The sequence below is a fragment of the Giraffa tippelskirchi genome, chromosome 3, assembly GCF_054371585.1.
Source record: "Giraffa tippelskirchi isolate mGirTip1 chromosome 3, T2T-mGirTip1v1.2.pri, whole genome shotgun sequence".
NCBI lineage: Eukaryota > Metazoa > Chordata > Mammalia > Artiodactyla > Giraffidae > Giraffa > Giraffa tippelskirchi.
Window position 1 is genome coordinate 95,955,801 of NC_137277.1, and position 27,292 is coordinate 95,983,092.

The following is a 27,292-nucleotide window of genomic DNA, read 5'->3' on the forward strand; positions in this document are numbered from 1 at the left end:
TATGTGGGCATCAAAACTAGCAAGTGGGAGGGGTGGTCTAAAAGGAGCATAAAGAATCAACTATGAAGGATAACAAGACCAGTGATGGCTTGGATTGCATGATGCATTTCTCAAGAGTGACAATGAAGATATGCAAACTTTCTATGCAAACTATATCTTATAACTATAATCAGGCCTTTCAAGATATAGTGATATTTCAGAATGAAGTTTTCCCCAAAGGGTATAATATATCATGTTATTGTTGTTCAGTCATGTCCAACTCTTTGAGATCCCATGAACTGTAGCCCGCCAGGCTCGTCTGTCCATGGGTCCCAGGTAAGAATACTGGAGTGGGTTGCCATTCCCTTCTCTAGGCGATCTTCTTGACCCAGGGATCAAACCCACATCACCTGCATTATTGGCAGATTCTTTACCATCTGAGCCACCAGGGAAAAAAGAAATACTTTCAAAGTATAAGATCTTACATTCACATGGGTTAATTTGGGAAATTTCATCATATGCTGCTAAGTCACTTCAGTCATGTCCGACTCTGTGCGACCCCATAGACGGCGGCCCACCAGGCTCCCCCGTCCCTGGGACTCTCCAGGCAAGAACACTGGAGTGAGTTGCCATTTCCTTCTCCAATGCATGAAAGGGAAAAGTGAAAGTGAAGTCTCTCAGTCGTGTCCGACTCTTAGCGACCCCATGGACTGCAGCCCACCAGTCTGCTCCGTTCATGGGATTTTTCCAGGCAAGAGTACTGGAGTGGGGTGCCATTGAAAAAAATTCTTTGGATTTTCATCCCCAAATTAAATGACAAGATCTAAAATCACTAAGCTTGAGGTCATTCTGATGAGGGGTAATCTAGTGCAGTGTTTTTCAAACTGAGGGTTCATGGAGGTGCCTGAGAGTCCGAGAGGCCCTCAAGGATTGACAGCAAGACAGGCTGATAAGACTCAGAACCATCCACCACCACTATACAAAGAGTAGCACAATTTTATCTGCTTTTGCTTTACCAGTTACAGTTTCAAGTAAATTTTAATAAGAATTGACTGAATTAATTTTTTGATTTCTAGAAGAGGGTACAGTAACCCCCTTCTCAAGTAGATTCATTCATTCTATTAGCATTTACTGGGATCCGTGCTTTCTGTTGTAGTTGTTTAGTCGATAGGTCGTGTGTAACTCTACGACCCCACGCAGCTCCTCTGTCCATGGGATTTCCCAGGCAAGAATACCGGAGTGGGTTGCCATTTCTGAGTTTATAGGAGAGAGTGAGAAAAGACCCCTAGAGTATTATCTGATGGCAGCTTTAATATTACTATGTACAGGAGGACATGTGAGCATGGAAGGGGAGGTTTTTGATTACCAGTGGGAGTTTTCCACGTAGAAGGGTCAGGCTAGTTAGAAGGGAAGCCCATTAGAGGCATGAAGATACAAGGTGTTGGTTCCCAGGCCTATCAGAACCAACATAACAGATATTTTTAATGACCCTTTCTACTATTGTTAAATAAAAGTCATAGATAATATAGCCTTCTTACACACACAATTTCACAAATATATAATACCCATCTTTAATATAAAGGAAAAACAAAAGAAATGTTCATTACAAAATACCTAGTTGACTATGTAAACGCTTCAGGCATGTCTGCATAAAAAGATACAGCAAAGTTATCAGATGCTTGTTGTTGTTCAGTTGCCAAGTCATGTCCGACTCTTCATGACCCCATGGACTGCAGCATGCCAGGCTCCCCTGTCCCTCTATGTCTCCCAGAGTTTGCTCAAGTTCATGTCCATTGAGTCCTTGATGCCTTCCACCCATCTCATTCTCTGCCACCCTCTTCACCTTCTGCCTTCAATCTTTCCCAGCATCAGTGTCTTTTCCAATGAGTCAGCTGTTTGCATCAGGTGCCCAAAGTATTGGGGCTTCAGCAACAGTCCTTCCAAAGAGTATTCAGGGTTGATTTCCTTTAAGATTGCTTGGTTTGATTTCCTTGCTTTCCAAGGGACTCTTGAGAGTCTTCTCCAGCACCACAGTTTGAAAGGATCAATTCTTTGGTGTTCTGCCTTCTTTATTGTCCAGCTCTCACATGTCCATACATGACTATGAGAAAAACCATAGCCTTAACAATATGAACCTTTGTAAGCAAAGTGATGTCTTTGGTTTTTAACACATGTCTAGATTTGTCATAGCTTTCCTACCAGGAAGCAGTGGTCTTCTAACTTAATGTTTGTACCTAGTGAAAATGAGGAAGCCCATAATTAAACAATAAATTCAATATTAAACAGGATAATGTTAGTTTTCTTTAAATTTGCATTTTAATAAAGGATTTCATAGCTATGTATGTATATTGCATATATACATGCATTTATATAGATAATAGAAAAGTTTATATGCATATATTAATATTTATATACCTAAGAACATTGATAACTGCAAATGTTGACTGATACAGCTGTGCTGTATGCCATATGTGTAGTGTACAGATCACACAAGATCTATTGTCACCAAAAATGAATGTGGCAGTAACGGGGCTTGCCAGTGTCATTAATATCTTCCTAATGCTAATGCCATCCAGACATCAAGGAAAAGATTTTCTATTTTTTGATTTTTGTATAATCAAGCATCATGCCATCCATAGCAAATTACCTCAATATCGTTGATGCAAAGGAACAATATTACTCAGTTCAGTTCAGTCACACAGTCATGTATGACTCTTTCCATCCCCATGGACTGCAGCACGCCAGGCTTCCACGTCCTTCACCAGTACCTGGAGCTTGCTCAAACATGTGTCCATCCAGTCGGTAATGCCATCCAAACATCTCATCTTCTGTTGTCCCCTTCTCCTTTTGCCTTCAATCTTTCGCAGCATCAGGGTCTTTTCAAATGAGTCAGTTCTTCAAATCAGGTGGCAAAATATTGGAGTTTCAGCTTCAGCATCAGTCCTTCCAATGAATAGTCTAAACTGACTTCCTTTAGGATGGACTGGTTGGATCTCCTTGTAGTCCAAGGGACTCTCAAGAGTCTTCTCCAACACCACAATTCAAAAGCATCAATTCTTCGGCGCTCAGCTTTCTTTATAGTTCAACTCTCATATCCATACATGACCACTGGAAAAAGCAAAGCTTTGACTAGATGGGCCTTTGTTGGAATGTAATGTCTCTGCTTTTTAACATGCTGTCTATGTTGGTCATAGCTTTTCTTCCAAGGAGCAAGTGGCTTTTAATTTCATGGCTGTAGTCACCATCTGCATTGATTTTGGAGTCCAAGAAAATAAAGTCTCTCACTGTTTCCCTTGTTTTCTCATGTATTTTCCATGAAGTGATTGGACCAGATGCCATGATTTTAGTTTTTTGAATGTTAAGTTTTAAGCCAGCTTTTTCACTCTCCTCTTTCACTTTCATCAAGAGGCTCTTTAGTTTCTCTTTGCTTTCTGCCATAAAGGTTGTATCATCTGCATATCTGAGATTATTGATATTTCTCCCTGCTATCTTGATTTCAACTAGTGCTTCAACCAGCCCAGTATTTCACATAATGTACTCTGTATATAAGTTAAATAAGCAGGGTGACAAAATACAGCCTTGATGTACTCCTTTCCCAACTTGGAACCAGTCCATTGTTCCATGCCCAGTTATAACTGTTCCTTCTTGACCTGAATACAGATTTCTCAGGTAGCAGGTAAGGTGGTATGGTATCCCCATCTCTTGAAGAATATTTCAGTTTGTTGTGATCTACACAGTCAATAAAGCCAAAGTATATGTTTTTCTGGAACTCTCTTGCTTTTTTGTTGATCCTACAGATGTTGGCAGTTTGATCTCTCATTCTCTGCCTTTTCTAAATCCAGCTTGAACATCTGGACATTCTCAGTTCACATAATGTTGAAGCCTTCCTTGGAGAGCTTTGAGCATTATTTTGCTAGCATGTGAGATGAGTGCAATTGTGTGTTAGTATCTACATTGTTGGCATTGCCTTTCTTTGGAACTGCGATAAAAACCAACCTTTTCCAGTCCTGTGACCACTGCTGAGTTTTCCAAATTTGCTGGCATATTGAGTGCAGCACTTTCACAGCATCATCTTTTAGGATTTGAAATAGCTCAACTGGAATTCCTTCACTTCCACTAGCTTTGTTCGTATTGATGCTTCCACTTCCCACTTGACTTCACATTCCAGGGTGTCTGGCTCTGGGTGAGTGATCACACCATTGTGGTTATCTGGGTCATGAAGATCTTTTTTGTACAGTTCTTCTGTGTATTCTTGCCACCTCTTCTTAATATCTTCTGCTTCTATTAGGTCCATACAGTTTCTATCCTTTATTGTACTTATCTTTGCATGAAATGTTCCCTTGGTATCTCTAATTTTCTTGAAGAGATCACTAGTCTTTCCCATTCTATTATTTCCCTCTATTTCTCTGCACTGACCACTTAGGAAGGTTTTCTTATCTTTTTTTGCTGTTCTTTAGAACTCTGCATTCAGATGGGTATATCTTTCCTTTTCTCCTTTGCCTTTAGCTCCTCTTTTTCAGCTGTTTGTAAGGCCTCCTCAGACAATCATTTTGCCTTTTTGCATTTCTTTTTCTTGGGGATTGTCTTGATTACTGCCTCCTGTACAAAGTCACAAACCTCCGCCCATAGTTCTTCAGGTACTCTATCAGATCTAATCCCTTGAATCTGTTTGTCACTTCCACTGTATAATTGTAAGGGGTTTGATTTATGTCATACCCAAATGGTCCAGTGGTTCAGTGGTTTTCCCTACTTTCTTCAATTTAAGTCTGAGTTTTGCAATAAGCAGTTTATGATCTGAGCCACCGTCAACTCCCAGTCTTATTTTTGCTGACTCTATAGAGCTTCTCCATTTTTGGCTGCAAAGAATATAATCAATCTGATTTCAGTATTGACCATCTGGTGATGTCCATATGTAGAGTCTTCTCTTGTGTTGTTGGAAGAGGGTGTTTGCTATGACCAATGCGTTCTCTTGGCAAAACTCTGTTAGCCTTTGACCTGCTTCGTTTTGTACTCCAAGGCCAAATTTGCCTGTTATTCCAAGTATCTCTTGACTTCCTACTTTTGCATTCCAGTCCTCTACGATGAAAAGGACATCTTTTTTGGGTGTTAGTTTTAGAAGATCTTGTAGGTCTTCATAGAACCATTCAACTTCAGCTTCTTCAGCATTACTTTTTGGGGCATAGACTTGGATTACTGTTATAAGAAAGTTTTGCCTTGGAAAGGAACAGAGATCATTCTGTCATTTTTGAGATTGCACCCAAGTACTGCATTCTGGACTATTTTGTGGACTGTGATGGCTACTCCATTTTTTCTAAGGGATTCTTTCCCACAGTAGTAGATATAATGGTCATCTGAATTAAATTCCTCCATTCTGATCCATTTTAGATCACTGATTCCTAAAATGTCGATGTTCACTCTTGTCATCTCCTGTTTGACCACTTCCAATTTACCTTGATTCATGGACCTAACATTCCATGTTTCTATGCAATATTAATTTTATAGCATTGAACTTTATTTCCATCACCAGTCACATCCTCAACTCAGCATTGTTTTCGCTTTGGCTCTGTCTCTTCAATTGTCTGGAATTATTTCAACCAGAATATTATTGGTTGTCTCCAAAAAGTCAGCTTTTCATTATCTGCTTCAAATTTTTCCATAGTTTGCTTCTCTGTGTTAAATGTTACTTCAGAGATATTAATAGTTAGACTCTAGAGCTCTCTGTTTAGTTACGTGTTTCACTAAACTCTTACTCCCCTGAAAATATGTAGTAGTATTTTGATTAATTAATTGACCTCTCCCCTTTCACACTTCACTGTTATTTTTCATCAATTCTGAATGCAGGCAAGGCCTTTTGACAGAAGTTTTAATAGAGAGGAGGAGTTTCTGCTCACATTGATACGTTTGCTTCATTAGTGTGATAGATAAATCATGGAATGGTTACAAGGGAAAGCAAAGCAGGCCTCTGTTATAGAAACTTTGATCATTTTGTCAGTATTCTTTCTGAGCCTGATCTCTACAGTAGTTGTCATTAGTTTGTTTGAAATGAATTTCTAAAACATTAGACATACTCATGTTCAAATTGAAATAACAATGAATATTTTGCAGGCCTGCATGTTTGTATGTGTCTACACATAAAGTAGCTATGTCTCTCATTAGATAGTTTTTAGGAATTATGGCAGAAGTTTCAACTGATTGTATTTGAGGTTACTGGTCATGTTTCTAAAAGTCTGTGGCATGACAAGTAAGAGACAAAGAATCCACAATGGAATAATTCTTGAACTAAGGAATAATAAGAGTATTCCATCAATAAATTTTGCATTAAGTTCTTCACTTATCCATTACTTATATGTAATCCACTGACTAAAATTTGTTAAAGACAAAATAAGTTTTGGTTAAATGTTTCCAGAACAAGCCAAATTCCAAATGTAAAGGTATAACATAATATCATAATTGTTTATTTACTGCAGCATTTGCCTACTACTATTTAAAATCATTTGGTGATCAGTTTTCTGTGTTACTATAACTAAAGAAAAAGTAAGATTGAAATGCAGCAAAATAGAATGTTAATTTTAAAACAAAATAAAAATAGAAATATCTCGAGAGTAAAGGATGTTAAATATTGGAGATTGTAAAATCTTCTTTTTAAAAGCCTGTTGTTGAGAAATTTATGAGGTTTGGTACAAATAAGGAAAGGCTAAGCTAGGTGCCCCCCCCCATGTTTTTTACACACTGAAAATACAGCTCTTTGATTGTATTAGTGAATGTATTTTAGAGATATTAAAATAATATGACTCAAGCTGGACAAAAAAAATAAAAATTAGTTTCAGTATTATTGTGTTTTGGGGGCAGTTTATTGAATGATGTTTGCAAGTACTAGAACTTAAAGGGAATAGAAATGAAATCTAAAACAAAACATGAGTATGGAGTTATAGAATTTATTACTCAGTAAGTGTTCCCTTTTCCCCATTATGTGTGTTGGTTGCTCAGTCGTGTCCAACTCTTTGGGATCCCATGGACTATAGCCCACCAGGCTCCTCTGTCCATGGAATTCTCCATGAGTACTGGAGTGGGTTTCCAGTTCCTTCTCAGGGGATCTTCCCAACCCAGGGATCATACACAGGTCTCCTGCATTGCAGGCAGATTCTTTACCATCTGAGCCACCCAGGAACCCCCTTTTCCCATTTGAACCCAAATATTTTGCTTCCCAGATTATGCAGGTAAAGAATCCACCTATAATGGAGGAGACAGAGATTCAGTCCCTGGGTCAGGAAGATCCCCTGGAGGAGAAAATGGCAACCCACTCTAGTGTTCTTGCCTGTAGAATCCCATGGACAGAGGAGCCTGGTGGGCTACAGTCCAGGGATTGTAAAGAATTGGACACAACTGAGAGACTAAAAATATACATTACTTGATAAACAGGACAGAATGATGGATTAAGTAGAAAGTTTCAGTGACATTCATCTAACAACCAGCAGCCAGAACCAAAGATCACATATTTACATTTTCTCATTCATAAAAGAATAAGTCTATCTACTTACGACAGGCAAGGATTTTGAGATTAAACCCTGAAATAAAGTATTTTAAATATAAGATTTTTAAAAATGCTTGCTACAGAGAATTATTTTTCAAAATTGTTTTGAAAAATTCTCAAGCATGAGATTTCCTCCTATTATGATGCTTTCTCAGTGTAACTGTAGCTAAACTTATTCATAAGTAGAGAATTGTTTAATACTTCACCTATTTTAATTTCAAAAAAACATTGCTTTTCTTCAAAAATAATTCTATTTACATTAAGAGAGAATGCCTGAACTACTGTAAAATATCTAGTGGAAAAAAGTCTCGTAGTTTTTTTTTTTTAGTCTGAGCCTGCTATCTAACATATTGACAAAACTGTACTTGTTTAAAGTGTATATCCTTAATATAAAATTCAGGTAAGAAAGTTGTACTTAATAAGGGAAAGTAGCTTTTACCCCAATATAAAAAAAGTATCTGGGGCTTTAATAAACTGTAGATGTGGGTAACATTTTTTTAAAAAACTGAAATTGGATGATATTCATCAGCTACTCAGAAATTTGAAAAATTAAATTTCCAGGGGAAGAATCATATCACATTTTTAAAAAATTGTGACAAAATGAAAGTCTTAAGATGGTCTTCTTTACTGTGGTATTCAGGCAAAAAGAGTTTGAGATGTTGTTCAATCAGGGTAAAGGAGTTGAATTCTGAACTGGCATAGTTACTGTTGCGGTGGAAAATTGACTTGTTAAAGTTTATTATATCTCTTTTTCTATGTATTAATAGACAGTACTGGAAAACAATGGACCTTGCTTTGACCTACTGCAAAATAGTCCACCTCTTTCTAGATCTTATTTATTGTTTTTCTATCTTTATATTATATCATAATGATTACTCTTACCTCTAGTGAGCTTTTATATGCTTTTCACTCTTTACCAAAAGTAACCATAAACAAAGAATATTTTTCTAAAACCAGTGAAAAATTCAAGAAATACCACCTAAGAGAAACTTCTTTACCTCTACTATTTTAAAAGTTCTTGTCATTAGTTTCAGGATAGTTTTATTTCTGTTTGCAAAAATTGAAAAAACACCCACTAAGGTAGATTTTCATAGTATGTCTGGGTATTACATGAACTTAGATATACCCTGAGATAACTATGCATTCTGAAAATATTCTAATCAGCCAAAAACTATCAATTATAAGGTAGTTGTTGGTCCCATTTTTGACTTGCAGATAACACAAAGATAGTTCATTGAACTAAACAATGGAAACTAATAGCCTAACAAATCAAAAAGAAGAGATTGATCTTTTTTTTTTTTTTTGCCCATATTTTTTCTGAAATTTTGGTACAGTCGCTTCTCTTTATTGTATTATCTGGGGCAAAACACCTTAAATCTTCAAAGAGATATTTAAAGAAAGAAAAAAGAGTTATCACTAGCCTAAGTGTCATCTATAAGGTGTACTGTACACAGCTGTAACTAAGGAAGAATGCCCAGGCATATTAGCAGCATCTTGATAATCACAGAAAAGTCATTTGTTACTTGGTACAAGTTATAGAATCAAAAGAGAATGGCTTTGCCTGTTGAAGTCAATATTCACTCATCCTTAAGATGCAGCTGAAAGTACTCTCTACCCCCAACACTTTCACTCTTCCCCTCCCTCTCCCTCTCTGTCCTCCTCTCCTTCTGCAGTTCCTTTGTGTCGGCTCCTTTGGGACTTCATCATGTACCTTACTTTTTCAGCTTTTTTGGTACAGAAAATATGTCACTTGTGTGTCATTATATTTATTTACCTTCTCAGGAAACTTACTGTCATCTAGATTTCACCTCATTTTGACATAATTGTAGAAGAAACACCAGAGATTTCTTCTGAGAGGAGGGCAAAAAGGAAGGAAGTGGCATATACAGCAGATTTGATTCCTTTCCTTTTCATAACACCATTTTGCTCTACCATCTTTGTAGCCAAAAGAGTTGGTAGTACTTTTTATCACAATATGTTGTTAAAACAGCTCATTTATTCTGAAGCATTTGACATCATTAACAAAATACCTATACAGATTTCATTATATTTCGTTTATCTTGAGTTTCAGAAATTGCTCCTAAAAAAAGGCAGTTTTGAACAATAACCCTCAAATATTTCTGATTTCTCCACATAAGTAAATAGGAATCAAAACTGGAGGAAAAATAAATGTGCAAACTTAAGCTCTGAAGTGTAGAAATGGAGTTACGCTGAAACAGTTTGATTTCTGTTAAAGAGTCTGAGCAGTCAGTGCATCTAGATGATAGTCTTGTCTTTAAAAATCCCTGCAGTTTCCCAGGGGAGCTGAAAGACCAGTGTTCAAAAGCTTCCATTCGAAATTCCTGATATCAGAGTAACACATTTGGGAAATATGTCGCTCTAACAACCCATTTTACAATATAAAGTTACTGCTTAGTGATGGAAACAAAAGCATATGAGATATCAAAATAAAAACACAGTTACAATGTACTGGGTATTACCTACAATGCTAGAAGGAGGCATTATTATGCCCATTTACAAAAGAAGAAATTGATGCTTAAAGATTCAATTAGTTGTCTGTGGTGACACACTGTTATGGAAGCAGAATTTCAAACCTAAGTTTGTTCCAAAGTTCTAACTCATAACTGCTACACTGAAACTTTGATAATACAAATAGTCGAAAGTTGTCTTTTCTCCCAGGAACCCACCTCATACTCATTGAAATTCACCATTCATTCATTGAAGAGACATAATTTTAAATTTGTGATGAAAAGACACTGTTTCCCTTACTACACCCTAAAAAATAACTCAGTTTTGGAAACAGAGAAGACTCACCTCTCCTCCCATTCCTAAGTGAGCACTGACCAGAATCCAAATTGTAATAAGACTATCACAAGTACCCAAACTGCTCTCTAGAAGATTCGAATACTAACTGAAAAGAATTCAGGGGAGACAGAAATCTTTCCTTCCCTTGCGACCACTCTGGCATAAGGGGAAAAAAAACTGTAACCCTGATTTTAGAATGTTAATGAAAGTATTTTCTTGATATTTGGAGCTCTTTTCTCACCAAATCAATATGAAGATATAGGGTGATAGTTCTGCCACATGCTATTTCTTTAATTAAAATATGTGTTCTTAACAAAGATGGATGTACTTTGAGAAATAAACACCAACAGTGAACACATAAAATGACTCAATAATTGATTGGTAAATACCATGTAACGTGGAATAATTATATACCCTGTGAATTATGTAGTACTTATAGTTGACATTATTTAGGAAACCTAAGAAATGAACTTATAATTTGTACTTATCAGATTTCAAATCCAAGCAACCAGTTAAGTATCCTGTTATTATTTAGAAGTGCCCTATCTTTAGATATCTGGTCAATAATAGTCATGCAATTAGTTACACATATCACATCCCAAAGCAAAATACATAATATCATTGGGATATCAAGAAACAATTTATTGATTCAACACATTTAAAAAGGAAAACCTGAATCTGAATATAGTATTTAATGCATGCATGCAATCATCCAATAAGTTTCCCAGTTATCTGCTTGACTGGCTCCTCACTGAAACCCTTCTAAACTCTGATGTCAACTTGTCAGCAAGATTCTCTTTGGCTTTCATTTCTAAAATGGTTCTCATCCCAACCCAAGCTCCTGAACACCCTCTGTCATATCGCTCTGTTTTTATTATCATTGTCACACTTTTCACTCTCTGATATGATCTTATTATTTGTTTTAAAAATATTTATTTCTCCCCAATAGACAGTGGCCCTTGTTTCTCTTTATGAAAAGTGACGCTTTGTCTAATAAATAAGTATCTTTTTCTACTATAAAAATGACCGTGTCCATTTGCTCAACATGATAATCCCACTTGCTAGGCCCACCAGTAACACACTGGGATGTTTGTCAGTGAATGAATGATTTACTGAGTTCCCATTATGTGCCAGGCAAATGGTTAAAGTGCAAAACAAAGCATGGTCTCTGTCCCAAAAATATTACATGCCAACATGCTGAATTAATGTACCATACACTTTCAAAGTACTTTCCAAAGCAAATGTTAAAAAAAAAAGAAAAAAACTAACCTTGACGTTTAATTCAAATATGCAGTTATCTTCAGTGCTATCATATTTTTGTAACCTATTTCTACTTACTTTGCTACACAGAAACACACACTGAATTGTTTACCAACTGTTTCTGATCATGCACATTTATTTCCACAGACAACAACATTAATTGGTCTTTTGAAGACAGCTCGACTCCTTCGTCTTGTAAGAGTGGCCCGAAAACTTGATCGATACTCAGAATATGGGGCTGCAGTTCTAATGCTCTTAATGTGCATATTCGCCCTGATTGCTCACTGGCTGGCTTGCATTTGGTATGCCATTGGGAATGTAGAAAGGCCCTACCTGACTGACAAAATCGGCTGGTTGGATTCCTTAGGACAACAAATTGGGAAACGTTACAATGACAGTGACTCAAGTTCTGGACCATCCATTAAAGATAAATACGTCACAGCACTTTATTTTACCTTCAGCAGTTTAACAAGTGTGGGATTTGGGAATGTGTCTCCTAACACCAATTCGGAGAAAATCTTTTCGATTTGTGTTATGTTGATTGGCTGTAAGTAGATTTCTCTTTTGTTATCTATTAGGATAAAATAATAGTACAAAATCAATGTCTCTAAAACATTTAGAAGAAGGCAAAGAAAAAATTATAGAAAATTGTAGAGATAATGGGATTAAATAGATGGGTATTTTTTTTTATCAAATCTGATTCTCTCTGTGAGGGGAGACACCAAAGATCTTGCATGACCTCAGAAAACTATGAGCATAAAACTAGAGCGACATGGTCCTTGGGATTCAGGAATTGAGACTTGAAGTTCACTTTTACTGATGCAAAAATGTGTCTGTAATTTATTACTAATGGTTATGTTCTGTAATATTTCAAGCTGAGACCAGATTAGAATAGGAAGGATTTGTTTACATTACATAACTAGATATACAGACATTAGTAGATAGATATAGATACGTAAATATCACCCTACTAATTATAGTGTAAGCTAATCTTTCATATATACATGTATACACATATATACATACATATATATTTGTATTTTTCCTTGTCATTTGACTAAAAATTCCTTTTGTCTGTGACATTATGCCAAAGACCTAAGTGACTGCCCTTTACCCTACAATGGGTAATGCTATGAGCATCATTTATAAGTTATATTCTTTGGAATAAGAAAAAAAAACTTTGTAAAACTAAAGATGTTTTAATATTAATTTTAAAAACTCACACTTTGGAACTTCTAAAAATAACCTTGTTTATACCAGGCAGCAACTGACAAAAGCATGATGGATTTTTAAAGTTTGAAAAAGAGCATCATCCTTAGATTGCATACAAATTTGAAAATAGATCCAGAGAGTTAATTTTTGAATGTTAATATATTGAGTAATAAAATGTGCTAGATAAGCTTTATTTATGAAACTTAAATAGATCCATATTAGTGTATTGTTTATTGATTCAAATAGTTTAGTGTTCACTGTATTTAAAATTTACTTTTCATATGTATGTCTTATGTTTTTATTTTAGTAAGATTGTATAGACAAATAACATTACATTTAAATAACTCTTAAAATATTCTGAAAATTCAGGCTAAGTCTTGCTACAAACCAAAAAGCAGAATTACACTCAGAAGGACATGGAAGTGGAGCCCTCTGGAAAAAATAGAAAAATTCATTCCAGAGAGACTGACTCTTACAGAACAAACACAGCCCCAACCATTCTGTGGTTGCAACTGCTACTAAATACTTTATAGTGGCTATCAATTTTAGTGGCATTGGTAACAAAGAAAAGAAAAAAAGTATGTTTTTAATTATTTATACACAGGTATAGAAATATATATATATATATACTCTTTTTAAAAGAAAACAGGACTTGAATCTTGAAACAGAATTGGCAAGGAAGAATTTTTTAAGAGCTATGCCATGCTAAGTTGCTTCAGTCCGTGTCCGGCTCTGTGCGACTCTATGGGCTGTAGCCCACCAGGCTCCTCTGTCCATGGGATTCTCCAGGCAAGAATACTGGAGTGGGTTGCTATTCCCTTCTCCAGGGGATCTTCCCCACCCAGAGATCGAACTGTCTTATATGTCTAACCTGCATTGGCCTGCAGGTTCTATACCACTAGCGCCACCTGGGAAGCCCTTTTTAAGAGCACTGAAGTTTAACATGTTCACCCCACAGGAATCCCTACCTCTTGTGAGGATTAAGTGAAATGCAGGGTACTATTTATCATGTAAATTATTTTAAATTAGAGAACTCAGTTCTTTACTTGCTCTATGGTGATGGTGGTTTAGTCACTTGTGACAACGTGGACTGTAGCCAACCAGGCTCATCTGTCCAACATCTAATCCTTAAATCAGGGAATTACTGCCAGTTTTTCTTGGTCTTTTCTTTGTGTCTTTTTCCTTCCTTTTTCCTTTCTTTTCTTCCTCCCTCCCTCTCTACTTCCCTTCCTTTCTTTCTGTTTTTTTGCTTTTTTGAATGTGACATTATGCTATTTCTATTGATTGTTTAGGAAGAATATTTGTTTCCTGCAGAGGAATTCTATCTTTTAAGAAAAAACACTCTAGTTAATTGGGTTGACTAAGCTATATCCATATCCCACATAATATCTTTTATTTGAATAACAGACTTACTTCTACAAAACTTAATCAAAATGGGATTATGTAAAGCTTAGCATCTCACGGGAAAAAAATTTATACATATTCCTAGAGAATTGGATCATGAGCTATTATGCCATAAAAGGTAAAATAAGATCGGAAACTTAGCAATAATAAGCATGCCTTGAAATTTTCATAGCCATTTAATGTATTTGTGTATATCTACACATGATATTTTCATTTAGACCCAACTGTATTAAGAAATGGTTTAATTTTCTGTATTTAGTTCTATTTTTATACTAAGTACATATCCCTCAATTATATGAGTGGTTTGATTTAAACCTAAAAATAAAATATAATATCCAAAATATAAATGTAAAATATTGTATATTTACTACTGCAAGTTAAAGTTGTTATAGTCAGTTATCAAGTTGAACTCTTTTTCCCAAAGCTTCTTTAAAACTAATCTTCATTCTAAAATAAAAATTTTAAACCAAACAAAGTAATCTGCAATCCCTCTTGCAGCAATATAATTCAAGGAAACCAAAAATTAAACATTAAAGGCTATCATCTAATTAAATTCAACTAACTCAGATACCTATAGATACATTTTTAAAAACTTCTATTTGCAAAGACAGTCACCAGTTTTGCTGCTGAATGTGTACAGAGAACAGTAACCACAGAATTCTTTTTAAAAATATGCACAATTCAAGATGAAAAATGAAAGTGTAAGTGGAATTAAATAAGTGAGAATATAAGTTATGATCACATATTTATATCTATTTGTTCTGGTATTAATATATAACATAAGTATATCTGTATTCAAATGTTATAAATATAATATACACATTTGATTTTTAAAACCTATAAACCAATATATAAAGGCAAATATATTTCATCTCTGACTTGCTTGACAAACATCTTAGGAGAATTTCTTGTTTTTATGATACGTAAAAAGAAGTAACTGGATTTCTGCTTCTAGCCATGATGGAGAAACTGAAACCTTACAATATTCCTACAACTTCTTTTTTAAATAACAGAAAACTAAACAAAGTATATAAGCATTTGGATTTCATCAAAATTAGTAACTTTAGCTTTCCAAAGGACACTGTTAAGAGGAACAAGCAAATGATAGACTAGAAAAAAATACTCTCAATACTTAGATCTAGAAAAAGATTTGCATTTAGAATATATCAAGAATTCTTACAACTCCATAATAAGAAGACAACTCAATTTAAAAAAATGAGAAAAAGTTTTAAGCAGACATTTCACAAAAGAAGATATGTCAATGGCCAATAAATACATGGAGAGATATTATTAGTTGTCACGGAAATGCAATTAATGCTCTACGATGGTTAAAATAAGACAGCACCAAATGTTCGGAAGGTTGTAGAACAGCTGATATTCTCAAGTACTGCTGGTGAGAATGTAAAATCACACCAAATTTGGGAAATAGCTTGGCAGTTCCTTAAACATAACCACCTGCATGTGGGCTCAGTGGCTAAACTGTGTCCAACTCTTTGCAACCCCGGTGACTCTATCTCCCCAGGCTTCTCTGTCCATGGGATTTCCCAGGCAAGAATACTGGAGTGGGTTGCCATTACCTTCTCCTGGGTATCTTCCCAACCCAGGGATCAAACCCTAGTCTACTGCATTGTCAGACAGACTCTTTACCACTAAGCCACCAGGGAGGTCCAAACATACCACACAGATGAGCAATTCTATTTCTAGTTCTTTCAAAGGGAAATGAAAATGTATGCCCACACAAAGACTTGTACACAAATGTTCATAACAGTTTTATTCATAATAGCCAAAAACTAGAAATGGTGAGATTTCATCAACAGAAGAGATAAATGAACTTGGTAGAACCATGTGATGCAAATCTACTCATGATAAAAAAAAAAAAAAGAACAAATTGCTGACACATACAAACAGAATTTCAAAACTAATATGACTGAAAAAGAAGTCAGACATAGATAAATATGTCCATTATGATTCTATTTATATGAAACTCTAGGAAATGCAAACTAATCTGTCATGACATAAAGGAGCTCAGTGGTTGTCTAGAGTTAGCCTAGAAAACAAGTGGGCAGGCAGCCAAGGGACACAGTGGAATCTTCTGGGATGATGAAAACGCTCTATATCTTGATTGTGTTAACAGGGGTGTGTACATTTGTCAACTAACTGAGCTGTACACTTAAAACAGATCCATTTTGTTGTACCTAAATTATACATCATCAAAATTTATCTTTTTAAGTTTGCGTACTAGATAGAAAGCATTTTTATTTGTTTTATCAGCATGTTTCAACTACTACCCAATGACCCTAAATTCATTGGGATTCCCTGGTGGGCTCAGATGGTGAAGAGTCTGCCTGCAGTGTAGGAGGCCCAGGTTCGATCCCTGGGTCGGCAAGATCCTCTGGAGAAGGAAATGGCAACCCACTCCTGTATTCTTGCCTGGAAAATCCCATGGACGGAGGAACCTGGCAGGTTACAGTTCATGGGAGGGCAAAGAGACACAACTGAGCAACATCACTTTAACTTTCTAAATTCATTAACTTGGTGAGCATCTCAGATTTTGAGTGTGGCATGCTGAAGTTTTAAATTATACCTGTTTTATTTGTATAGTACCTCAAGGTGAAGCAAATCATTTTGGTGAAAGAATTTCCTGTTAAGGAAGGCTAAACAAAATACTGAGTTGAGAGAAATGATTGTATGGTCTGCCAACTTGCTTTAGATTCATATTTTATGCCAGTTGATGGGCATTAACTAAATAATATATACAAAATAGAATCATTTTATGCTTTTCTCTTGCTTAACCGCCTTTAGCTCCATTTGCTTCCTAAGAATATAGAAAAAATGTATGCCTTTATTATAATTTAAAAAGTCATTAGCATAGAATTTCCTTAGAGAAATATATACTATTCATGTATTCAATTATGTACTTAAAATCTAGATTTTGCTGTCCTATCAATGAGTAGAAATACCTGTTTATGATCAAACTAATGTTTGGTTCATTTTTATGGCAGTATGGAGATAAAAACACAGTATTTATTAAAAACAAAATAAGAATGTTTTCCCTGACTCTTCTTTGCATAATTATGTGGTTTAAGTAAAATAACTAGCATTGATTATGGGCCCTTTAATTAAATCAAGTGAAAATCTGTACCAAACCATTTCCTGAGAACATGATAGATACTTTGGACACTTATCAGCAAGCATAAATATTTCCAACACTAAAGTTAGGCAGAGTAAAATATATTTTTCACATAAATCTGTTCAATTCGTGATAATGCATTTCAGGCACGTATTGCTAGCTCCCTTCTTAACTGCTCATTTACTCAAATTATGCCCAAGTTTTGTTTTTGTTTTTTCTTTTTCACGCCTGTGGAAGATACAACCTAAACAGGTTTGCTATATTAATGAGAATTACTGTCTTTTCACAAACCCCAATTCAGCCTTCCTATAGATTTCCCCAATTTTTCTCCCTTTACATAGATAAAGCACCACCCATTTGTCTGGGCCATACTCTTACTTGGGACATCTATGGTAAACAAGGACCATGCTAACCAAGAGACAGAAATAAGATGGAAAAGAAAGCAAATGACAAGATAAATCATTTTAAAACACAGACTGAATCTGGCCAAAATTTACCTTAAAAATGATTAAGTGGTTTATATAGGCAATGGTTTGTAAAATGTGTTGTGGAAAACAAATATGTTGGGTGAATATTGTTGAACAAATACTTCAAGGAGCTGTTGTTGTTGTTTTTGTTTTTGTTTTTTTTCTTTTCCCCCCACCTGCTTGATACATTACAGTTCCACTACCTCCTCTCTAAGTGTCTGACACATGCCCAAAGCAAGGAGGCCATTGTCATCATGTGACTTTCTGTATAGAATATAGAATTTTTTTAGGATTATTAGAAACTAAACGCAAATATAAAAAGAAAGACAAGATATTTAAAGAGCTTATGTTAAATTGTAAATATTTTGCCCAGGAAGCTTTAGAAATGGCATTCTAAGTAATGGTAGAATGTTAGTTTGTTTTCTTCCCATAGGTGAAAGAACAAAGAAGTATTCTATTTTTCTCTGCCAAAATAAAACTATATTCTCATAGTCTAAGCCAAAGATATATTTCTCATGAAGGAAGTATAAAAATGAATTTTGATAGATTAAAAATTACAACAAAGAAGCACTCTAAGGAAACTGTGATTTCCTTAAAACAATTTATGGGGACTCCCCCGGTAGTCCAGTGGCTAAAACTCTGGGTTCCCAATACAGGGGTCCTGGGTTTGATCACTGGTCAGAGAACTAGATCCCACAGGCCACAAAGATCCCACATACCACAAGGAAGATGGCACAGCCAAATAAATGAGTAAATAATTTAAAAAATATTATTCCTTAGCAAATCCAAAATAGTCTAACTAATCTTAAATTTTATAGCAAATTTTTAATATTACAAGGTTAGGCCTGAGGCTGAGGTAGAGTTGTCACAATTTAAAAACTTTTACTCCACTTCCAGAATACAGATCTGTGGTAACCCCATGACGTACCTTCTTATTACATTACAAATAAAATGTTGATTCCAAACATGTTTTATGTCTAGTCAATAGTCTAGATTGGTTACAGGTTGATATTGTAAACAGTCTGAGTTTTTACTTTAATATAGAATCCATGATGAATTGGGGTATTTTTCCTCTCCAGATTTACCATCAAAATTATAAACTTTACAACAGTATTGACTTAACTACTTTATTCCTCACGGGCCAGTGATAAACCCTCACAAATGGATTGAGATAAAAAAAAAAAAAATCTACATTTTGAGATTCTGACAAGATATAATATCCCCAAGTGCAGTCTTTCCCCCATAACTTTGTTTTTTATCCAATCCAGCACTAATGTATGCAAGCATTTTTGGGAATGTATCTGCAATTATCCAAAGACTATACTCGGGAACTGCCAGGTACCACATGCAGATGCTGCGAGTAAAAGAGTTCATTCGCTTTCACCAAATCCCCAACCCTCTGAGGCAACGGCTTGAAGAATATTTCCAGCACGCCTGGACTTACACCAATGGCATTGACATGAACATGGTATGTACTACTGTTTTCCAAAACTGGAGCCCCTCAGGCATTATAGCTATAGCCAAAATGAAAAAAACAGTTTCACCAGCTTTGAACCCCTTGCTTTTGTTTTCCTTTCTCGGATGTTTATTTTCTCCCCTGGAGATAGTCTTTCATTCTCAACTCATGGCATTGCATGGTGCTATATCTAGTTATACTGTGTGGCAAAGGCATAACATGATGCAAACTGATATAACTGTGTGTAGTAGAGCGCCCACTTCTGGTCAGAGAGAGCATTGCTAAGTTAGGACTTGGGCGTTCACCACATGGCCTAGCTGCCAGAGCCCGCAAAATAGATGGATCCATATGCATTAAAGATATTACAAGTAAACAATAATAACTATAATGCCTCCAAACAGAAATATTTTTTAAAAAATAGGACATTCTAAGGATCTGTGGGAGAGGTTAAGGAACTTAAGTATACCATAAACATTTTATAATAGGAAGTTTCATGTTTCTGTTAAGGACAATTTTTCTATATTTTAATCAATTAAATATGTGCCCTTTTATTATATCTGGTTTAACGCATCTTTCCTTTCAAGGGGGAAATATGGATTCCTTCATAAGTCTTAAACAAATTCAACATCAACTTTTCATAACCTTCCCTCCTCTATCAATACTTAAAAATCAATACAACTAATAAAATTAATTGATCTAAAGATCTCCTTTTATTAGTAGGAAAATTACATACATATTTTTGATCTAGCTATTTGGCTATAGAGATTGATTACTAAAGATAAATTATATGATAAATACAAATTCAATAACGTATCATAGACCTATTAAAAAATGATTAGAATTATGGTACCCTCCCATCTAGCTATTCCTCCACTGGGGAAGGATCTTGTTTCTAAGAGTTCTTTAGAAAATGAAATCTTTCAAAGTTAGTGACAGCAACAATATGATACAACTTTTGCATACAACTTATTCAATTGAGATTGACATTTTTTCATTTGATCAGCAATAGCCTAACAAAAAAAATAAAGGCTCAAAATTAGCAGTTAAGGTACAGAAAGCATTGCAAATACTGCACAGTTTGAAATATATATTTACATATAATAAGTTTATCATAGCTGTGCATGATTTATTTGATTGAGAAGTAATGGCATGCCATTATAAAATTTTTAATTTGAGGAACTAATCAATCAACACATTTCATACAAAACCATAACTGAATCCCATGAGCTATTTCTAATTATCCCATATTTATTTGTGAAAATTGATTTGCAAAGTTGATCTCACCAGGGTAACACTTTAATCTCTTAAGAAAGTACCTACAAATTGGTCACTTTTGTTTATTTCCATTCATATTATTGTTTAATGAAGATATCAACATTCAGAAACTACAGGGGATTCTCTAATGCTGGGTTGGCTGAAGCAGTGTCAAGAATCTTTAATCAAAACACATGTCACTCAATTTTGTTGTTCCATTCTGCCAGATTATTTCAATAGCAGTAGTTAAACATTTATTTATTTTACCTCCCCTCTCCATATTACTCTAGTTTTGTGACCATTTTTTTTGTGATAAAGTCTATTTTGTAAATACTATTTACCTTTCATTGTTTGACTCTATTACCTATTAATTTGGTTTATATACCACTTGCCTATTTACAATGTACTTATGAAAGATTTATCTCTTTCCTGTCTGCTTCACACCTTAATACATGGAATCACAACACCCACCGGTAAGAACAGGAGGTATTTATATCCAATTTAATTCTCGTGTAAATTGTGGAGAGCACCCTTGTGATCTGTCAGGTTTTGAGCTTGTTAAATGATTTCCAGTGTTAGTTCTGATCTTTTCTGCATGGTGCAGCAGAGGAAATACAAAGCAAGAAACGGGGGAAGATAACCTGGAAGAGGCCAAGTGCAGAACAGAAATTCTTAACTTGAACAACAACTTGACCTCTAATAATATTTATATAGAGTTTCCCCCCTCAACCCACCCACAAAAAGTCACTCATCTGCCCCTTCCTCCACTCTGGTAAAGGTTATGGGTATACGGTTTGCATTAGATAATTGTCATAAAGAAAATGTCATTCTCTTTCATCAGCCTCTATTTTCATGATGTAGGTGCTTTTCTTTCCTCTCATCTGCATGCCTGTATTACATGATCCAGGAGCTGTGTGAACTCTAAACCATGTGCCACTGAGTCTTGCATGTGGTTTTGAGAGCTTGACTTTGCACGAACTTCTTGTTTGTACATAGTGTCTACATTTCTCATCTTGTGACTGCAATGTGAGTAAAAGATCTAAGTGCAACATAACTCTGAAAACTCAGCAAATGGACGATGCTTTCTAATTAAGCACAATGTGCAAAAGAAAGTTGATTAGAAAAAAGCAACCGTACTCTTAGAGTATTGAGAGGTTAAAAAAAAATCTTTTTTTTTTACCTCTAACATCACATTGTTAAATCCCTGTGTCTTATTAGTTTTATTGTTAACTAAATTGTGATTTAATAACAGTTTAATGTGACTTAACTTTATGTACTGTGATACATAAAAATACATCAAACTGTTGTATTTTACATCAGCATTCCATGTTATTTCATTTAAGTATAACCTTAAATATAATTTATCATGAAACATTTCAGGCCATTTTTGCTGTTTAACCATGTCCAGATGAAGTACAAGATATTTAATCACACTTTATTAATTGACTGAAAGTTCTTTTTCATAGCCCCAAACATTTGATTGCTTGATAGATCACAAAACATTACAAAGAATTTACCTAAAACATGGAGCCATATTCCTTATTCCCTGCATTTTTGCTTTTAGTGGAACATCTATTGCCAGAATGTTCCAGAACCAAAAGCATTCTGGGAATATTTATGGTCTTCCTCTCAGTTGAGCCAAATGGCTCAGATTGCAAAAGGAAAGTGGTCAGAATAATGAAGCTAGTGAAAGGAAGAAGTCCTTTAGCAAATTATGTCAGGTTTAGGATTAATAAAAATTAGCTCAGAAATGTCCATAGGTCAAGTCTGGAAAATCCTTTTCTTTCTGCAATACTTTTTCAGATTAGGACTGAAGGTTCCTCAACGGATTCCCCCCCCCCCCAAAATCAAAGCTGTCTTATAACCCAATCTGAGACTTTCAGACATTATCTAACATTGATTTTAGTTACAACACTGCCAAAAACTGAAAATCACCGTCCATGTCATTGTAGAATCAAGCAATGCACATGAAGGAACATGGCTTGAATGAAGAAGGACACCAGTAACCATGATCTATCCATCATTCTGGATGGAGAGAAATAAATCATTGATGACAGAAACCACTCCATAATTTAAAAGTATATTTGCATGGAAGAAAAGCCTTTTTGAACATTCAATGAAAACTGTTACTCCTTACCTAAAAATGGCCCTCTAATAATGCCTGAATAATAGAAAAAAGATACATAGAATAAAAATTCAGAAGGCCCAAGTACTAGCTATCAATATGCCACTAATCTTGGACAAGTCACTTAACCTCTCTGTAATTTCATTAAACATGTCATTTTCAAATAGTTCTAAAGCACCAAAACTGCCCTTGCTAAATCTGTGAAGCAATTATTATGGGAGTTTTTCTGCTTGAGGATGTAGAGTCTAACCTACCTGCTGCCCACTCTCTTGCTCCCTCTGAGTCTCCTTTGTGGAACATTTGTTTCTGTGTTGAGTATTATTCAAAAACCACTGAGGTAAGTGAATGGTAGAATTGTGGATTGCAGAGAACCCAAGGAGACCATTTCAGGTAAAGACAAGGACAGGAATAGAGGCCCTGTTTTGAGACACCCAAGGCAGAATTAAGGCAGATAATCTAAAAACAACTTCATTTAACTTATTTTAAGAAGGGAGAACAATTGAGTATTTTAGTCTGGGGTGTTGGAGAAAAATTTGAGAAACAGATATAGAAAGGAGTTGGAATAAGAACCTAAAAAAGAAGAATAAATTCTTTAGCAGCCAGATAGACAAAGTTTCCTTAAAGAGAGGTAGGAGAAGAAAGAAAAATGATGGAGGCATTGGTTTTGAGAAATAAAGAAGGCGACTCAACGGCACTCGTACCGCATGGTCCTGCCCCTTTGGTCAAGCAGAGACTAATTCCTCAGAAAGAAGGTATGGGGTCAGAGAAGAGTTGAACAAGGGAGAATATTTAGAGATTTCAATCAAGAATCAACCTAGTAGGCTAAAATTGCTTAGAATCACAGTGGGACTCTTGCCAGGCAGATTCTTTACCACTATGCCACCTGGGAAGCCCCACAGTGGGACTCTTGTGTGACAAAACATACACTTATAATGGACTGAATGAGCAAAGCCAATGAAAATAGAAAAGAAAATAATGAAGAATGACATACTGTTTAATAGAAATTCCTACTTCTTGGGGCCGATGTGATTTCTAAGGACATTTTAATAAAAATCTGATTTCATTTCTTTCCATGACTCTTTTCCTGCTCCTCTGTTATCTGATAACTCTGACTACAGACTACTACTACTAACTGCTTGCTGCTACTACTAACTACCATCTATTTAACTAGCAACTACTAACACTAACCTGCATCTACAATCTAACTGCATTCCATCAAAACGATTGTTGCACCCATTCCCTATATTTATTTAAATAACTTCATTTGTGCCAGGCTGTCACTTTCAAATATACTCGACTAATGTCCTATTTTAATACACCATAGTGAAATGTAATTTTGAGCTCTTTCAATGTCTAATTCAGCAACTCAGATAAAATAATCCTTGTGACATTAAGCCACATAGGATATAAAGCAAAATTTATAAAATAGCATATCTTGTCTCTACCATAATATTTTTATCACCCTTTACTTTTTTCTAATGATACTTTATATACCAAAGTTGATATAGTCAGTGAAAAACCTTGGACTAGTTCATTATAAGGCTACAGTAAAATGACTACAAATATGATGTCTCAAGTCTGACTAACCATCCAATGGGCAGGGACCCTGTTACCAAGAAATCTTCAGAAAATAAAAACACTCATGTTTAAAGATATAAGCAGCATAATACAATTCTTGCATAGGTGAGCCTGCAATTTAGATTGATATTTTTATTTAACCAGTAATAGTTTAACAAAAAAAGCATCAGTTCAAAATTAGCAATCAAGGTACAGAGAGCATTACAAATGTCTCCTAATGTGAAAGACATATGCTCCTTCTCTACACTTAGATACAAAAGTGTAAATCCACACATTTAAAAAGGGAGCATGGGGATAGGAAAAAAAAAAAAAAAACACCTGCGTTGAAATGATAATGACCCTGAGGATTGGTGACATCTTTTAGTTTTCTGTAAAGAAATAGTTGCTATTTAAGAGTGGAATTAAAATAATGGCTGTCTACAATGAATCTTAAAAGATATTTTCATCTTCATGCTGATTAGTTGATAGGAATTGCCTGGATCAGCAGAAACTGCATAGGTGAAAATTTCCACTTGCAAGAAATCTACTATTAACATACATACTTGCCAACTGTATTTAACACCTGAACCTCAGGTGTTTAAGAGAGGGCAAGTCGCAGGTCCTTCCTATTTTTCCTCCAGGCTATTTATCCTAAAGTCTCAAAAATACCACAGAGCACAATAATTATACCATCTGGAGCCCCCTGACATGAACAATATCAAGCTTAAGACAAGCATCTGGTATTTTCAGATTACAAATGGTATATGTTAAGTCATGGTTCACAAATGATGACAATCACTTCAGCCTGGTCTCCAACCATTATTAAGAAAGACTTGTTTACATCGAGCACCAAGCTGCTTTAAGTAAATCAAGTTCAACAGTGGGATCTGATCCTGAGCCATTCCTGAGTCAAGAGAAATAATGACAGCATGGTCTGGGGCATTACACATGAAAAATAGTCATTGCAGAAATACCACGCTGAGGCAATGAACACGCTTCCATGCTTCAGTTTCTCCGTTTGTTAATAATGTTCTTCCTATGGTAGTAGGAAAGTGGAAATGATGTTTCAAGTTGTTTTTCAACTTCCAAAATTTATGGTACTATTCAAACAGAATTCAAGTGCACAATTTCTTATGCTGAAGAGTGTTGTATGTTTCTAGATGCTTTCTTTGGAACACAGGAATAATTCAAGCTCAATTCAGTTTAGGATCAATTAATAATCAGTACAGGTGAGCCAATAATAGAAAATAAAGACATCAAGGTTCACTTTTAAAATATTCTTTGGAAACATGAATTTAGGTCCATTAAATTCAAATATTAGAGGAACTTGGCACTTATCAAACTTAATGGAATCAAACCATCCACAATTTATCCCCAAATAAAAGTCCAGTATTTAGTTAAAGAATTTCCTGAGACATTACCAATAGCTTGAGAATTTATATAGAAAATGGATATGTAAATTTCCACCCACTAGACCAGATATTTTAAAATCATTTTTTAAAGGCAAAAATAATCACAAGTAGTTCATCTCAGCCAACTGACCATATAGCCTTACGGCAGCAGACTCAAGAAAATTGCATTTATTTTAATTATTTTTCATGGTTTAGACATATTACTATCCATGGAGTTGAGTGTGAATGGAAAAAAAAAAACATATATAGTCATGCCTCTTTCATGCCAGATATTCCAAAAGAATCTTTTAGTTTGCATCTTGGGCTACTATTAGTCAGGTGTGCTACCCCAAGAACTCTACACTCAGTTTAGCGACCATCCGGTGAGAATCTTCCTCACTTTGGGTCCATTACCTTGTATAGTTCATTTTAACACTTCTGGCACCAAACTACATCATTTTCCTCACTCTCCTGGCCATCTTCTTAGCTCAGAATGCTCTACAATTCACACAGAACTGAAACATGTCAGTAGTTAGAAACACCACCGTAGTGGGAGGGAAAACCAAAGACTCACTCCACATAAGTGTAATTATTGTACTTGAATCATAGAGGTTCACATCTAGTCATTATCTAGTTTTATCTGTGAGTCAGTGTGTGGACACTAGGAAAACAGGGCCTTAGTCGTGTTTTCTAAGATGGGAACAATGGTCCAGATTCTAACTCTAAGTTTACCTGCCTTATGTATGAGCTGTGCTGGAGTAGGCAACACCATAACTGAGTTCAGAGTGCTTTATTATAATAAAGCAAGATTGGTTAATTGAGATGTCACTCCTATGAATTACTTATTCATAACATTTTTTTATGGATTTTGGTTACCCTTTCCTTGTCATTTTTAAAAAATTCTTTGTAATTTATAGCCATTGATGTTCTAACTCTCATCTAGATTGCAATTTATTCCTAGTCTCTTTCCAATATGCTGAGTTTGTTTAGGATATTGTCTGGATTTTAATTTTTTTGTTTTTTAGTATCATCCAATTAGTCAACTTTTCCTGTATTCTTCAGAGATCCTGTGGATTACACAAGTAGTTTTCTAGGCTTTGAGTTTTTGTTATATGATTAAGGAAGAAAATTCTGAATCTGTTTGAAATGTAGTTTTGTAAATTTTCTTCACATAGATGGAAGATAGGACTTTTTCTTTTGTTTTTAAATACCACCTGATTTACACATTAAATTACTAGGTAAAATTGGAATATATATTCCCTGATGGCTCTGATGGTAAAGAATCCTCTTGCAATGCAGGCAACCCAGATTCAATCCCTGGGTGGGGAAGATTCCCTGGAGAAGGAAATAGCTACTCACTCCAGCTTTCTTGCGTAGCGAATCCCATGGACAGAGGAACTTGGCAGGCTATAGTTCATGGGGTCTCAAAAAGTCAGATGCAACTCAGCACAAATATCTTTACTCCTAAATTGGCTCTATTTGTCCCTTCCTATGGCAACATAAATTCTGATTTATGCTGAATAGCTTTATATCATACTTTGGTATCTGACAAGGCAAGTCAACTCTTACTAATCTTGCTTTTCTTATTTTGGGGGGCATTTAAGAGTATTTATTATTCCATATAAGATATATGACTATCTTAGTTCAATTATGACAAATTCCGTTCGGGCTTTTGAGATAACCCAGAGATCAGATTGTTATTTTTGACACACAAAAATCAG

The 27,292-nt window shown here is 35.3% G+C and overlaps 1 protein-coding gene across 8 annotated transcripts in view; it reads left to right on the forward strand.

Annotated features, from left to right (window-relative positions):
* KCNH7 (potassium voltage-gated channel subfamily H member 7) overlaps positions 1 to 27,292 on the forward strand; it is a 509,719-nt gene that overhangs the window by 441,725 nt on the left and 40,702 nt on the right. For all 8 annotated transcript variants that reach the window (XM_081581582.1, XM_081581581.1, XM_081581583.1 and 5 more), the window contains 2 exons: positions 11,723 to 12,122; positions 19,057 to 19,256. In XM_081581582.1, the coding sequence (XP_081437708.1) occupies positions 11,723 to 12,122; positions 19,057 to 19,256 (600 nt within the window). The remainder of the gene's footprint in view (positions 1 to 11,722; positions 12,123 to 19,056; positions 19,257 to 27,292) is intronic.